Raw genomic sequence first — 17,229 nt, 5'->3', positions numbered from 1 at the left:
CCATTGTGGATGACCATAGTAGGGTTGTATGGGTATATTTGATGAAAGAAAAAAGTGAAGCGGGGGAGTTGATGAGAACGTTTTGTCAAATGGTTAAAACACAGTTTGAAAAAATGGTTAAAATTATTCAAAGTGATAATGGAACGGAATTATTATCTGGAACTATGAAGTATTACTATGAAGAAAATGGAATTATTTTTCAAACCAGTAACGTTGACACACCACAGCAAAACGGAAGGGTTGAGAGAAAACACCGACATATACTTGAAAAGGCTCGAGCTTTGCGATTTCAGGCGGATTTGCCTCTTCATTTCTGGGGAGAATGCGCCCTGACTGCAGCTTATTTGATAAATAGGACCCCGACACCTTTACTTCAAGGAAAACGCCATATGAAATATTGTATAACAAGGTACCCGATTTGACCAACCTTAAGATTTTTGGATGTCTATGTTATGCTCACAACAAAGATAAACCTCGGGATAAGTTTGGGGAGCGAGGTAAGCGGTGTATTTTTCTAGGATACCCTCATAGCAAGAAGGGATGGAAGGTCTATGACATAAAAGAAAAAAAATTGTTCGTTTCAAGGGATGTTAAATTCTTTGAGGACGAATTACCTTATTCCAATTCAATAAATCAAGATGAACCAAGGACAATACATCAGGGATATGTTGACTATATAGATATGGGTAGTTCAGAAATAATTGGTACAAGGGAGACCAATATAGAGCAAAGACAGACGCATGAAAACAGGGGGAGCAACCAGGAGCCTATTATAATACAAGTCACAGGTGATGATAAAAGGGGTGATCAGGAGCTTGTTCTTCATGATGATAGTAATGCAGGAGAGCAGGAAGTGTTGGACAATGTGACTGAAAGTGGGAATGAGGAGCCACGAGTGGTAGAGGCAGAAAGAATGGGAAGAGGGGCGAGAGAAAAATTTGAACCTGCGTGGAGAAAAGATTATGTGTGTAAATCAACGAGAGTGATAAAACCCATCAATGATGCTCATCACGTCCCATCACAGTCCGCAAAGTCAGGTACTCGCTATCCTCTAGTTAACTACGTTATTACCAATTGTTTTTCTTCCTCCCACAGAAAATTCTTGGCAGCCATTGACAAAATTCGAGAGCCCAACAATTTTTACGAAGCAGCCAAAAATCAAAACTGGCAAGAGGCAATGAATAAAGAAATTGCTGCATTGGAGAAGAACGGGACATGGATAATCGTTCAATTACCGAATGGCAAGAAACCCATTGGTTGTAAATGGGTATACAAAGTTAAATACAAGGCCGATGGTACCATTGAGCGATACAAAGCAAGACTCGTAGCTCAAGGATTCACGCAAATTGAAGGGGTGGATTACCATGAGACTTATGCGCCGGTGGCAAAAATGACGAGTGTGCGGTGTATGTTGGCAGTAGCGGTGGTGAAAGGATGGAACATAGAGCAATTGGATGTAAACAATGCATTCTTGCACGGAGATTTGGACGAAGAAGTCTACATGAAAATCCCACAAGGTTTCGAAAGGAAGGGAGAAAACAGAGTTTGCAAATTGCTCAAATCAATATACGGTCTCAAACAAGCCTCTCGGAATTGGTTTGCAAAATTGACATCTTCATTAAAGAGGTACGGTTTTATACAGTCCTTAGCAGATTATTCATTGTTCACATATAATAAGGATGGGATTTTTATTGGAGTCTTGGTATATGTGGACGATATGATTGTCGTGAGCATTAGTAGCACTGACTGTCAACAGTTTAAGAATTTCCTTAACACAAGTTTTGGCATAAAAGATTTGGGTCGACTTAGATACTTCTTGGGTATTGAAGTGGCACATAGCTCAAAGGGGTTGTTCCTCAATCAACGAAAGTATGCCATGGGCATCATAGACGAGACAGGAATGCAGGGCTCGAAACCGGTACACATCCCGATGCAGCAGCATCATCGTCTAGCTCTGGCAAGAGGGGATGTTCTCAAGGATATTATGAAATATCGCAGGCTGGTTGGCAGGCTGGTGTACCTTACCATCACACGTCCTGACTTGGTTTACGCCGTACACACACTGTCACAATTTGTTAACGAACCTCGGAAAGAGCACTGGGAGGCAACCTTGAGGGTGGTTCGGTATATTAAGTTAAACCCAAGTAAGGGAATCATCTTGAGAAAAGACGCAGACTTACAAATACATGGGTATTGCGACTCGGATTACGCGAGTTTTCCATTAACAAGACGATCACTAAGTGGTTACTTCGTGTCAATTGGACGATCACCAGTGTCGTGGAGAGCTAAGAAGCAAGTCACTGTGGCTAAATCGACGGCGGAAGCTGAATATCGCGCAATGGCAGGAGCAGCGAGTGAATTGGTTTGGTTGAAGGCGTTTCTCGCTTCATTGGGTGTTTTTCACTTGAAACCAATGCATTTATATTGCGATAATCAAGCCGCGCTTCATATTGCAAAAAACCCGGTGTTTCATGATCGTACAAAACATATCGAAATTGATTGCCATTTTATTCGACAACATCTCGTGAGTAATTCCATCAATACGTTCCACGTCCGGAATATGGATCGATATTATCCGATAGTATCCATCCATATTCCTATAAACTTCCGAGTCTAAGGTGTACGGCAAACTCAGATTGAGGACTACGCCAAAATGTTAGGAAAATAGTGTAAAGTTTAGAGAGAAAGATAGAGAGAATAGTTGTGATGTGTCTTTTTTTTTGTGTGTGGTAGGAATGGGTTTATATGGTAGTTAAATAGATATGGTAAATCACAAAGTTAGTATCGTAAAATGGTAATTTTAGGATACTACACAATCAATGTGGAAAATCTCATAAATCAAGTATGGGAGAATGCACAATCAATTTGGAAAACTATCCCATAAATAACTTGGGAATTACAATTTGCTTCTTTTAAAACATCACTTCCAACAATCCCCCACATGATTCAAAAGAAGAAGAAGAGATATAGCTGATTAAGGCAACGGAACGTAAGTCTTAAGATGACAATGCTCCTAAGGAATTGAATTGTCACCCAGTGCATACAATTACCTGCTACAGCCGTATCGAGTTGCTCTCGGCATTGGACCCTCCACGGTGGTTTGTAACGGATAACTGCACACTATTAAGGATATTAAAACCGTAACCAATAAACCCGAAACTACAAAACCAACGTGACCTATTCTTTTGTATTTAGTTAAGCTTAGTCAAAGTCTGTTTGTATATCCTAGACTTTAGCTTAGCATATCCTAGTTTATAGCTTCAATTAACTTAATTATAGGAATTAGTTTAAGCTAGGTTAACCCTAATCCTTAGTATATATACTTATGAATGTAATCAGTAATTTCATCTTTTATCAATACAATTCTTTATCTCATACTTTACAATAAACCCGAAACTACAAAACCAACGTGACCTATTCTTTTGTATTTAGTTAAGCTTAGTCAAAGTTTGTTTGTATATCCTAGTCTTTAGCTTAGCATATCCTAGTTTATAGCTTCAGTTAACTTAATTATAGGAATTAGTTTAAGCTAGGTTAACCCTAATCCTTAGTATATATACTTATGAATGTAATCAGTAACTTCATCTTTTATCAATACAATTCTTTATCTCATGCTTGGTTTACTGAGCTCAAGAATTACTTTCTATCATATGGTTTTCGCGGTTCCTTATCTGACCCGTCCTTATTTATTTTTGATCGCTCTAATATCCGTTTATATGCCTGGCCTTGTTTATGTTGACGATATAGTCGTTACAGGTTCTCATATCAATGAAGTCAATAAGTTTATTGCAGCTTTGTCTCTCCGGTTTTCTCTTAAAGACCTCGGCTGCCTATCCTACTTTCTTGGTATGGAGGTCACTCCGACAACCTCGGGTGTCCATCTAAATAAAACGAAGTATATAACCGACATTCTTACTCGATATGAAATGCTCGAATGTAGCTCGTCTTCCACGCCTATGGTCTCTTTTCCTTTGTTGCAGCGAGAAGATAATGCACCCATTCAAGATGAGTCCAAATATCGTGCAATTGTCGGAAGTCTTCAATATCTTTCTCTTACACGCCCTGACATTGCCTTTTCGGTTAACAAATTAGCTCAATTCTTGACACACCCGACATCGACTCACTGGACTGCACTTAAAAGGCTACTTCGCTTCCTCAAAGGTGCTATTAATCATGGTATACATTTAATTAAAGACACTCCATTTAATCTTCATGCCTTTTGTGACGCGGATTGGGGAGGTGATCGTCATGACTATGTCTCAACCTCTGGCTATGTGGTGTTTATTGGTAATAATCCTATCTCTTGGTCCTCCAAAAAGCAAAAGGCGTTATCTCTATCGTCCACCGAAGCGGAATTTCGAGCAGTTGCCAATACTACCTCGGAAATTTTATGGCTCAAATCCTTATTCAGTGAACTTGGTATTACTATACCATCTGCTCCGGTTATCTTTTGTGACAATTTAGGTGCTGCAAATTACTCTGCGAACCCGATTTTTCACTCCCGTATGAAGCATCTTGCATTAGCTTTTTATTTTGTTCGGGAGCAAGTTCAACAAAGGTCCATTCGGGTTCAGCACATTAATGGTGACGATCTAATAGCCGACACACTCACTAAGCCATTGTCAAGGTCACGGTTCTTATTGTTATCATCCAAGATTGGAGTTACTCTACGACCGTCCATCTTGCGGGAGCATATTAAGGATATTAAAACCGTAACCGATAAACCCGAAACTACAAAACCAACGTGACCTATTCTTTTGTATTTAGTTAAGCTTAGTCAAAGTCTGTTTGTATATCCTAGTCTTTAGCTTAGCATATCCTAGTTTATAGCTTCAGTTAACTTAATTATAGGAATTAGTTTAAGCTAGGTTAACCCTAATCCTTAGTATATATACTTATGAATGTAATCAGTAACTTCATCTTTTATCAATACAATTCTTTATCTCATACTTTACACACACAAACCTGCATTCGAATCTGTGTTCGTCCTCGCGAAATGTCATAAAAAGTGCCCTCATATGCCTGGGATCTCGTGAACGCTCTAGAGGTCCTAAAGCCTAAGAACCTCATAGGAGTAGGGCATTTCCCCCACATTCACATAGGTAAGTCCATCAGGTTTGACTGTCACAAACCATCCTTAAATAAGGACTATGGACTTATTAAGAGCATAGCTCAACCTTCCTCACATGATAGAAATAGCTCAATATATAGAAAGAATACTACATCACTTTTATTAAAATAGGAATGGTAGTAGTATTACAACATACATGAGATCCTCGTGACTTCGTTTGACACATTAAACTTGGTAAACCCAAGTGGGGGAGCCCCGTCACGATTCACTCCCAATAGGCTTTAAACTCATTCCTTGTGGTGCCACCAACACCAACTTCTATCATGGCCATTGGTAGGAGGATCTCAATATCCTCTTCACAATTTACGTATGTACTATCATGATATCACATTATTGTGTAAGGGATCTCAATATCGACTTACAATTCACAATCTTTGTGAATCCATTATCCGATCAGATTATCCATCACTCTTGATAATCTCCTCATTAATTTCTTTACTTTGGATGAGTTGTTTCATAACCCTTCATTAATTTCTTTACTTTGGATGAGTTGTTTCATCTCCTCCATGTGGATTGTAACGGAAAATCATAACTCATAATGGATTACTACTAGGTAAATGGGCAATTTGATGTCATAATACCACATTACCACCCTCTATATAAAAACAAACCCACACACAACTCTTTTCATGTTCCATTTGGATGGTTTATTTTGGCTTTATTTTTGTATTTGCAAATTTTGTTGCAATGTTAATATCTACTTTGTCTTTTACGGAGTATCATTCTTCAGTATGTAACTTTTGTTTAATCTTTATCTTTGATTTTTATAGTACCCTCTCCGTCCTATTCATTTGTTTACAGGTTTTATTTTTTGTGAGGAATATGTTAACCAAAGGTAAACAAACGATTGAAATGGAGGGATAATATTTTACTGCTTTCGTGGGGTTTCGAAAACCGGGTTTTAGAATACGGTTGCTTATTACTCCGTTCCTTTTCCCTGATTAGGAAAATCAAAGGGGATGTATGCAATCTCATAACTTCTAAAACCGTTAATCAAAAGTGTAAAGGCCTAATGGATATGAATCATGTAATGGTGTGCGTAAATTTGAGTTCTATTCGAGATGGTCTTGTGTACAACCCTACAAACAATGATCATTACTCTATGAGGTAGCATGATTTATACTGGTTACTCAGTATTTTACAAGTTTGAGAAGTGAAACTACACATCCATCCCGTAATCATAACGACCCAATTGCAAATGTAGAGAGCTCTACCAACCGGGGCTATATCCCTCGAGCCATGTGGATCATGTGTGAACGTTCGTTTCTTTGTACAGGTTGTGAAAAACGTTTTTTTTTTTTATCTTTGAAATAAATTTAGTATAGCGTGCATTAGTTATGAATCTTCCAATAATTATAATACTCCGTATGTAGTAGAATTATTGTAGTGGTAAAAGTGCTTCCTCTTTCAATTATGGCGATTTTAAGTTGTTTTGCTATTTTTTAAGGTATTCACCTTTGATAAAGTCTCTTCTGTTTGTTAACATTTAGAGATGACAGAGCACATATTATTTTACAGGAATATTTATTTGATTATTGTATTGTAGCTAAGGTGAGTCTAAGTAGTTAGGCTTCTTGCTGTATATAAATTATCCCAATAAAGAGCAACCTGTAATCTCATTTAAAATATTTCGTATAAATTTACACATTCAGATGCCTTTTGCGCGTTTACTTGAATATCACATTAAAAAGGCCTTATAGTTCAACTCATAAGGGACTTTTGGAGATTGATCCTATTACACATTTACACTCGTAGTATGAGAAGAGGCCAGACTTACACTCAACTGCCTTGCCATTTTGACTTAAGAAATGTATTAGATTCAAGTACCGATACATGAAAACTATTTTCATAGTTCGCAATTAGAAACACGTGAATTTCACGGGTCACAAAACTAGTTTTTAATTCATTTACCCAAAGTTTTCGAACCTTAACCATGAAAATGAAAATGGGAAGATGAGACGGGTAGCTCAATCGAGTAAGGACTTTCTAACAACTAAACTTGTTTAATTATTTGGGTTTTGATGAGTGGACTTTCTAATTTTCCTAAATAAAAAAAACAATTGATTTATTCTCATTGATGAACTCTGTCAACGCGTTTGGGTTCAACCTTCCTCACCTCATTCCTGAAAGAGGAGACCTCTCAAATCTCTATTCACCCTTCTCAGAAATCATGGTTATTCTTACAATTGGATTATGGCTCATCTTACTACCGGTTCGCATTATTTACATTTTTTGTATAATTGGTGTCACGAATTACAATATTGGCCGGATAGAGAACGGAAGCATTTTGGAGCGTCACAACACAATCTTACTCATTGGAGGAGTACCTTGGTTATGGTCCAACATGGGTGTAGTTCTCGTGTATGTCCTCCTTAGTTGTGTCATTGCTTTGTTGATCCGTGATACCAGCTGGGACAACATTAAAGAGCGTTACTGGGATATATTTTGCAGGGTTGGATGTCTACTTCAGTCGATTGTGGGAGTACCTTGGGTGTGGTCTCATAAGAAACTGCTTCTCTATCTTGCAATCTTTGCTTTTGTTGTATTTATCATTCATATTGTCTATAGTTGGCTTAGAGTCGGCCGAGATAATACCGAAGCTAGAGAGGAGGGTGAGTCTTTAAAGCTATGCGGTGTGATAATAGGGGGAACAATCCTCACGTCTTATATAGTTACTTTTTGTGTTCTCCTAATTCTAGGACGTATTTCCGAAGCTACCTTTAACTTCGTAAAGAACATTTCGGGAAGCATGTGTCCGTCAACAAGACGCCGTGGATCCACCTCTGAAATAGCAATCGATAACCATAGCACAACAGTTTCAGCACATCTTCATACCAACGGCACCTCCACAGTTTCATCATCAACCGACTCCAGCAACAGCACTTTGTCTGCAGTTCCGGTTATTAGTACAACTACAACAAGTCGTTCCTGGCAAGCGACCATTGGTCAAAATATTAACCACGGTGGTACACAGACAAATGGAAGCATTAGAATCGGAGAAAACATTTTCGAATTCCAAGCCACCGTAATTTTTAACACTTATGTAACGCAAGTGGCGAATAGGAATTTGTGACGAATCGATGTCACTTATTAAACACAAATGAAGCGTACTCGAAAATCAATGTTTCTTTGAGGCTGCTTATAGCATTGTCTTTTAAACAGTGATGAAGGGCAGTGGAGATCATGGTAAATTGATGCATCAGGAGCACTACATTCACCAACTTGTACGGAGTATGTAATTTCTGTAATCCTGTACATAAGCTCGATAAGCTTCGTTCCTATATTTATTCCTGTAAGGCGCTGTGATTAACACCTAGATTAAGGATTGATTTTTCAAAGAAAGTGCTCAGTGAATCATAATATTCACAAAATCTTGATCAAGACAGAATAACCCGTTTTTAAGTATGAATCGGGTCAAAGTAAACCCGTTTACCAGAATTACCACGCATTAACCCAATTATTGTATCCCGCTTAAGAGAACTTTTTTGTTTCCGTTTCGGTACAAAGGGAGTCACGGCAGCAGTACTAATGCAATCTGTTTTAAATCTTGGTGATCATTTTACTAGCTAAGTTGGTTGACGTTTGAACCTTTTCCGTTTCATTGAAAAAGCTAATTGCATCTGTTGCATACCCATTGATAGTTAGTCTGGTAATCATTAAATTCCAGCACCTAACATTTTTCCCATGGATCTGATTGAAAACTTGCCAAGCCTTCTTCATATTTCCAGACCTCGAATAAATAGTCAGAAGTGCTGAAGCAACAAATAGGTTTGAGCCGAAACCTTTACCTTCTATGTTACTCCCAATCTGTTCCCCATCTCTAAAGACCCTAATGTAACACAAGCTGATAACACACTTACAAAACTTATATACTTACATCATTCGGCTTAATGTGCAACCGTCTCATGCATTCAAAGAGTCTTAATGCCTCAACAACATTGAATTGCATGAAAGAATAGTCCTCTCAGTCATCTAATCGAACAATTTCCTCGCAGAGACATCATCACCACATTTCGAGTATCCGGAAATCAAACAATTAAAAGTAATAGGATCCTTATCTTAAATCCCGTCAAATAATCAAAAAATGAACCTGTTTCCCCAACTCCAACCTATACAATGATGAGCAAGACTTCGCAACTGGAGGAATTAATTAGACAAGTAATTTCGCAACGCGGCGAATATAACATACCCAAACCTTCTTCAAACAACATTTCCTAGTATAAGCACTAATAAAACGCATTATATAATTTGCGGCATTTCATTGAACATCTTATGTGCATAATTGTGGAACCGTTTTCTGCAATAGCTTATTGCTCGTCCATGTGACATGAATTTAGGACACGGGTTTGAATCCGATTAACATTAAAATTGTCCTTATGGTTCACATTTTTTTATATTCATGAATAATGAATTTAATTAACATAATTCAAACAAGAACATCTCCCAACTCTTTTAAGATAAGAAAACCATATTACTTATACCCTTCCATCTCATTTATTTATTTATCTTTTAATTAAATAAAGATAAATAAATAGCAATTGAGAAAATAATACGATTCGACTTTGGTTGGAACTGAAATTGTTAAACCAAACAAATTTCATATTATACCGTTACATACTCCATAAAACACCACATATAACGTTTTATGGAAAGTTTCCTAATTGTCGCGTTAATCCCACTTTTTACAGCTATTTATAAGATATCCATATTATTATATTCACCGATTTACCATAGTAATTCCTAATCTTACCCCCCACTTTCCATATTTCCACTATATATACTTGTTACATACCAACATACACTATCGCTAGTCGCTACAATTTTTGATATAATAATTTCTTCTACAATAATCCATCCAAGAAAAAACTAATCATCCAAAAATGTGTCGCACCATTAAAGAAATTAATTTTTTTCGAGATTGCGATTTGGAGAACTTATTATGGCGAGAAAAGCTACATTTGGTGCTTGATTTAGACCATACCCTACTCCATAGTCGAGAGAAAACGTCACTTACCTTGCAAGACAAGCAACTAATCACAAGCCGTAAACTTAACCTACATGCGATTTTCAGAGGTACTCGTTTGGTCAAGTTAAGGCCTGGTGTTGACTATTTTCTCCGAGAAGCGAGTACAATGTTTGACCTTTCGATTTTTACTATGGGTAATCGGCCTTACGCGAAAAGAATATCGCGATTGCTTGAAGATTGTTGTGGTAATGAGTTTCGGTTTGGGAAAGTATTGTCTAAGGAAGATTGTGCAACAAAGGGTCTGAAATCGATCGATGATATATTGTGTGATGAGCGTGTTGTGGTAATTGTTGATGATACATGGCAAGTTTGGATGGGTAATGAGGCTAATCTAGTTTCGATTAGACGTTATAACTTTTTTACGAGTAATAGGACGGATTCTCAGCCTAAGTCGGGGGGTGTCGAGGTTGAAGGGGCGATGGATGAAGAGCTTGCTAGGGTGCTCAGGACTTTAAGGTTGATCCATAGGGTGTTTTATGGACATAATGATGCTCTTGTTAAAGATGAGGTCGATGTGAGGGAAGTGATCGACGTCTTTCGATTATTTCAACCGAGACAAAACAGTATGGAACAAGTTATGGCGTCAAAACAAAACAGGTCTGTTTTTACTTGTTACTATACCCTAATTTTCCCCAGAAAATAATTTAAAAGAACAAAAGAGTGAAAAAGTCTCCATTGCTGATTTCCCGTTGATAATAAGTCGAGATCTCGAAAGTCGGAGAACCATTACAACTTACAAGTAATCTCTAAATTCATATTTAATTCGTTTTTTTTTTTATTTGAAAAGCATTGTTGTTGTATCTTGTATACTTGTATTAATTTTGAATTATAATTGATTGAAGCTTGCTATTAATTAGTATTTTTTTTGCAAATTCATTGTTTAAGCTAAAATTGATGGGAAAAATGAGTAGTTTCTAATGGATCCCTTACCTTAGTGAATATATTACTCCGATTGTCCAACGAACATCAACCCGCTGTCCTCAGACCGCCGTAAAACGCATCACATATTCAGTTATTCACATCGCTTTAGATCGGCTCATCAGCAGAATTTGTTGTAAATTGGTTGATTTAGGGAATAGGAATAAGAATAGTAATAAAATGAGATAACAAAATTGGTTGATCGGCTGATTTAGGAATTTGTAGTAAATTGGTTGATTTAGGAGGTGAAGTTGAAATTAGGAGAAATGGAAGAAGGGGTTTTATGCGAGAAACAAAATGGTGTAGAGGAAGAAGGGGATTTAGATGTTAGAATTAACTAGAATATAGAATTATGCTTTTTGGAGTAGTTATTTTTATTTTTTAGTTACTTTAATTCTTTTTTTTTATTAAATACACATTTTACCGTTATTTATGAGCATTTAAAATTTCTGTGTTTATAATCACATCATAATAAAGTAATATTTATGAACTCAATTTTATAGTAGACATAAAAAAAAAATCGGCCCTAGGTAGAATTTGGTCCGAGCTTCGTCCCTGGCTGTAGTAGACGTCCCGTTGAAAACAAAACAAATCTGTTTCGCCTGTAAACAATTTTTTTCATGCTCAAATATTTGTATTCTACATTTGAGGAATTTAGCAATTTGGAAAATGAAAATATAATTATCTTATCTATAAATCAATAGATGTTACTGTTTCCGTAGGCAATGCGGGAATTGTTCTACAAAAGCTATCATTCATTGTTCATGAATTTTTGACTCTCCTTGTTAAGTTTTAAGCATTGCACAATACATTGGTGATACTTATGTTCTTGTGTCGTGTTTTACATAAATCCTTAAATAAAGAGATATGACGTACTCGTATAATTTTGCAAATTTAATAGATAATTACCGAGAACACGTACAACCTATACAGTACTTCATTATTCAAGAATAATCAAAGTTCTCATGTTTCAAATTTTCAGATATACTCCCTCCGTCCCGATCATTTGTTGTCCTTTGGTTTTGCCACAAAGACCAAGGAAAGAGGAGAGGGCCAATAGCTAAATGACATGTGGAACAAATTGAGTATGAATGATCAATTTACTCATCAAGTTCATTCTTAAAATAGAAAGAACAACAAATGACTGAGACACCCCAAAATGGAAAAGGACAACAAATGACCGGGACGGAGGGAGTATAAAGGAATAAACAAGGAATAAACATTGAAGGCTCGCTTGGAATGAGAGTAATTATTAAGGGAGTAATAGAGCTTAAATGAACTAGAAAATGGAGGAAAATGATAGAGGTTGGAGATAAAAATGGAGGAAGATAGTATAATAGTCTATCCATTAAGGGGTAATAATTACCCACCTCCCTCCTCAAGTAATGCATTACCTCCATATGGAGGTAATAATTCCTCCCTCACCACCTCTTTCCACCCTCCACAATCACCACAAACCACCAATCTCCTTCCATTTCTTCTTATTTTAGCCTCTATTACTCCCTTAATAATTACTCCCATTCCAAGCGAGCCCTAGGATAGTAAAAAACGATGGTGATACTCTTCATCTTACATTGCCTAAGCAACTAACCATCCATCTCCGTCACTATGTGACGGTAAAAAAAATATGAAGACAATTTTATAAGCTTGACGTGCTCATGTTAGAGAAAACAGATCCTACTAGCTAAGAGAGCTAAATAACATTGATTCAGTAATTAAATTAAATTTTTTTTTGGTTAAATGTAAGATATATATAAAACCGGGATTTAAAAACCCGCATCTTTACAAACCCGTTTCTTATTGTTTATGAAATAAACACAAGAAAACCGAGTCTCCATCCATTCATTTCAAACCAGACAACAAAACATCTGATAGAAAAAAAAACAAAAGACAGACTAATCAGGCATACACTATCCGTTTCCTGCTTTACTTCTCAACAAAACCATACGACCTTATCATCTTCTTTCCTTCTAGTCTTCATCAATCTCCATCCCCGCTATCTGTATCACTCTTCTCATGGTGACCCATCTCCGGTCTCTGTTGGCCAAAGGTAGCTTAGCTCTCTCCGCAATCCGACTATTGGTGTCCTAGATAATCCGATGAACCACTTTCTCCGGTCTGTTAAGAATTCCGTCCACACGGGATCTATTCCTTTGGTACCAGATGTGATATATAGCTGTCATAATCACCATTGATTGAATCCCTCTCTGCAATTTAGTGCCTCTTCTTCCACCACACCATTCTAGCAACTTCGAATCAGGTATTCTTAAGTCTAATTGCGTACTTAAATTGCCTATAATCTGTGTACTGTACTCAGAAGTAGCAAACAGATGTTCATGAGTCTCTTCTTCCTTCCCACATAGGCAGCAGCTCGCCTCATCACAAATCCCTATTTTATGGAGTTTAGATTTAGTATTTAGGGATTTTTGTACGGTTAACCAAGCAAAGATGGAGTGCTTAGAGATAGTCCAGTTGTTCCAGACCATCCTAGCCCATCTGACTCTGGGATGTTGTTCACATAGCCTTGAATAGCATCGATATCCTGTAGTCGAATACCCACTTGTCTAGAAGCACCATCTTCCATTTGTGAAGCGAGGTGCCAAATTCTCTTTGGTAGCACAAATTTTCCTCCATGCCCAACTTGATGCATAAGTAGGAGTGTAATGCATCCACTCTTTCCCCTTTAAATAAATCTGATGAATCCATTTGACCCAGAGGCTATCTTTGCCTTCTATAATCCAATTAACAAGTTTGCCCACCACTGCCTTATTCCACAGAGTTTGACTTTTAAGACCCAGTCCTCCTTGATCATTTGGTTTGCACACATTTTTCTATGCCACAAGAGGAGCCTTACTATATTCAGTATTGCCCTCCCACAGAAAATTCCTACAAGTACCCTCAATGCGTTTAATCACCCCTTTAGGCAAAATGAAGATAGAGGCCCAGTATGAGTGAAGTGTTGCTAAAACAGACTGCACTCTAAAACTAATCTCCCAGCATATGACAGCTTCCTTGTGTTAGGTTCATATACCTATTATTAGACTCCTCTAATAGAGAACTAATTAACTTGTTAATTATTTATTCTTTAGATCTAGTGCATGCATAACAAAATGAAAGATTTATAAGAAAAACAATGTCCCTTACATTGAAAATTTCGGTTTTATGGGCACAAGTAAGGTCTCCTACCTTCACTTGTTCTTGAGCTATGATGAGTAATAGGATGATCCTCCAAGACCTCAAGTATAGAAGTCACTCCTCTTGATTGCACCCAAGATTATCCCTTATCCCCACTAAATAATATTTGCTAGATATTTGTTTAGTAGTTTACCTTAAAATTGATTACTAATACTCATATATTACACTAATAATATTAGTAATCTTTATGAACAAATTGAATCAAAACTCATATTTTGATAGAGAGAAAACTATGAACATGAGAGAGGTATTTACATGTTATCTTTTTATGGAGAGTAATGGAGTAAAAATAAGAACAAAATAAAATGTCCTCTTCCCCTCCTAGTGATTCCGGCCAAATGCTCTTATTTAGAGCATTTTGGTCTTCTCCAAAAATCACATGCATATTCTCTATTGTGTAGGTATAGGCTTAGCTACTTTAAAGTTGTGTCATAAGTTGTTGGAGCATCTTTCCAACAACTAAATGACAAAACTATAAAACTCATCCATCCTCTTATTTGGACGGTACATATGAGTCATTATGGTCCATTTTTGTCTTATAATATTTGTCCCACAAATGCTTATAAGTCTTATGTTTAATTATCTTACATAATTAATTATTAATTTGATCATATAACAATTATGACACAAATTAATAAACATATATTCACTCAACTTATTGAGTAATATTTTATCATTATATCAACATATAATGGGTCCCATAATAGCTAGTTAGTTAAATTTACAACCTCTTGTAAATGTAAATAACTAATTACCTCTACCTCGAAACATTTATAAAACCTCAACATAATTTAGTGAATTAACATATTAATCCACTAAATATGATCTTATTTAATCACATTAACATAAGATACATATTTCCTCTCATTAAAAATAAATTGTTCATTTTTAAGGAATTAATCAACTTGTATCGACATACAATTATTAACTTTATAGATAAGGGCATCATCCTTTAGGTGTGACCTTAAGGGATCAACTGACCACCACCGTCCCACGACAGTAACGTCAAACTCTAGCAAGCCAATCGTTACCGATTAATGTTGATCAGTTGACTATATAATTGAATCATCCCTTACGTATTCTTTATATGAGATTTAATAATGATATTTAAATCTTGTGATCGCACTATTGTTGAGGACACATTTCCCAACAATCTCCCACTTGTCCTCGACAAGTGTGCGTCACCAATTCTCTTGTCCTATTACAATCTCCCACTCAATGCAAGGTGTCTTGCAGGTCGTACTTACATTTGATCATATCTTGAGTGGTTTTCTCGATCTGGAGATTAACTGTCTGACCGGAATTATCTATCATGGATACCTTCCGAGCGTGGCCACGCATTTCCAGTTAACTACTCCTCGAGTGGCCTTGAGATTTCAAACAACCCTGACAAGGGGTGGACAATTCCTATCGCCCTATTCCCTTCGTTCAGCCACAGTCCATCATAACCCAAAATATACCCAGTTTGACCTCATTTACGAAATCGTAGAGTATAAATCAAAGCTAATCAGAAGTTGTGCCAACTTGGGCGAATAGTCTCTAGTCAAAAGAATTGACTCATAAGAATACTATAGTAGCTCTTGCCACGACCAGGCTTTATGAATTACCAGAACTCTATAAGCGGTCATCGCCCGACGATTGTCCCATACAATCTGCCTATATGATCGACTAGTCATCCCATATGACTCTATGGCACTTGAACTTCCCATCAATCGCATCACACTCTACTCACTTCGAGACGTCACCTCATATAAGTAACTAGGGGCGAATACCATGTCAATCCAGTTCACTTTAATGGGGTTCAATTTGTCTCTACAACCCATTCGGATACGACAAAGTAGCAGGTGAGTTTTAATAAAACTCAAACGATAAATGTGATTATCACATATGAATAGTCAATACACTATTACTACTTCATATTCTATAATCTTTAGTGTATTATTAACACTAATTAAAATGCAATACAAGCTTGGCAAGTGGATATACCCGATATCCATATATTCCAACTTTATTAATTGCTATTTCCTTTCATTCAATGTCATCTCTTATGACATGAATTTCTCTAAGTATATGTCTAGACTTCATATTAGACCTGAGCTCTTTAACTTGAAAGAAGCTCCCACTGTTATCGCATAACTTGTGATAAAGTCATTTGTTGAGGGATTCACCCTTAATCCCTATGTTGACCATTTTATCACAATTTACTTAGATTCCTTTTGTAGTATTTGCAATGCGCGAAATTTAAAACACCTTTCTTAGTTTCTTTCTCCTTTGTCAATAAGACATCCTAGGATTTCAACAAATCCGTTTTGGTTTGAAAACTAAAGTTTGTGTATCCCATCAACACCTAACTTAGTTTATCATCCAAACATGTGAACGACTCCTTCCCTAATTCTTCTCAAGAATCTCAAGGATGTTCTATAAGGCTCTCACAAACCATATCATGGGAATTATCTTGTTATTGACTTATTATGCCCTAGGCATATATTTCATCATAGCACATGCGTCTGTTGGCATACATAATCGTTCTAATGGCGGAAACATTAGCAATCGATTTCATGTAATCAACAACTTAATGGGTTCAGTGAACGTCTATGATTCCATCATAGTAATTCCACTTTCATCATCATGAATAAGCCATTCAACCTTGTTGATGTTACAACAGATACGAAAGATCTTATCCTCATAAGACTCTCAACTCTATGCCAATATACTCTCACATAGATTCGGTAATCTAACGTATATTGCACCCTTTCCTAGTCTCCCAATCACTCTTGCCAGAAGAGAGCATTGGTACATTATTCTCAATAATTAATATGTCATCAACATATAAGACATGGAAAAACAATTCTAGCTCCCACTTAACTTCATGTATATCATGATTCTTCAATCATGTGAATGAAACAATTCACTATAATCACATGAATGAAAAGTATAATCCTTTAATGCTAGCTTAAAA

The 17,229-nt window shown here is 36.7% G+C and overlaps 1 protein-coding gene across 1 annotated transcript; it reads left to right on the top strand.

Moving 5' to 3' along the window:
• The first annotated feature begins 10,287 nt into the window (after nt 1-10,287).
• Nucleotides 10,288-10,800, top strand: LOC141613277 (RNA polymerase II C-terminal domain phosphatase-like 5). The gene has a single exon (XM_074432013.1). The coding sequence runs from the start codon at nt 10,288-10,290 to the stop codon at nt 10,798-10,800; it is 513 nt and encodes a 170-aa protein (XP_074288114.1).
• Nucleotides 10,801-17,229: the final 6,429 nt, after the last annotated feature.

Source organism: Silene latifolia, chromosome 11 (assembly GCF_048544455.1).
Source record: "Silene latifolia isolate original U9 population chromosome 11, ASM4854445v1, whole genome shotgun sequence".
NCBI classification, from domain to species: Eukaryota; Viridiplantae; Streptophyta; class Magnoliopsida; order Caryophyllales; family Caryophyllaceae; genus Silene; species Silene latifolia.
Note: the sequence above shows the minus strand (reverse complement) of the source record. Positions and strands in the feature narration are given on the sequence as shown.

What these genes read in the sequence shown, in the direction of transcription:
- LOC141613277 (XM_074432013.1), top strand. Translation starts at nt 10,288, where the DNA reads ATGGGTAATCGGCCTTACGCGAAAAGAATATCGCGATTGCTTGAAGAT.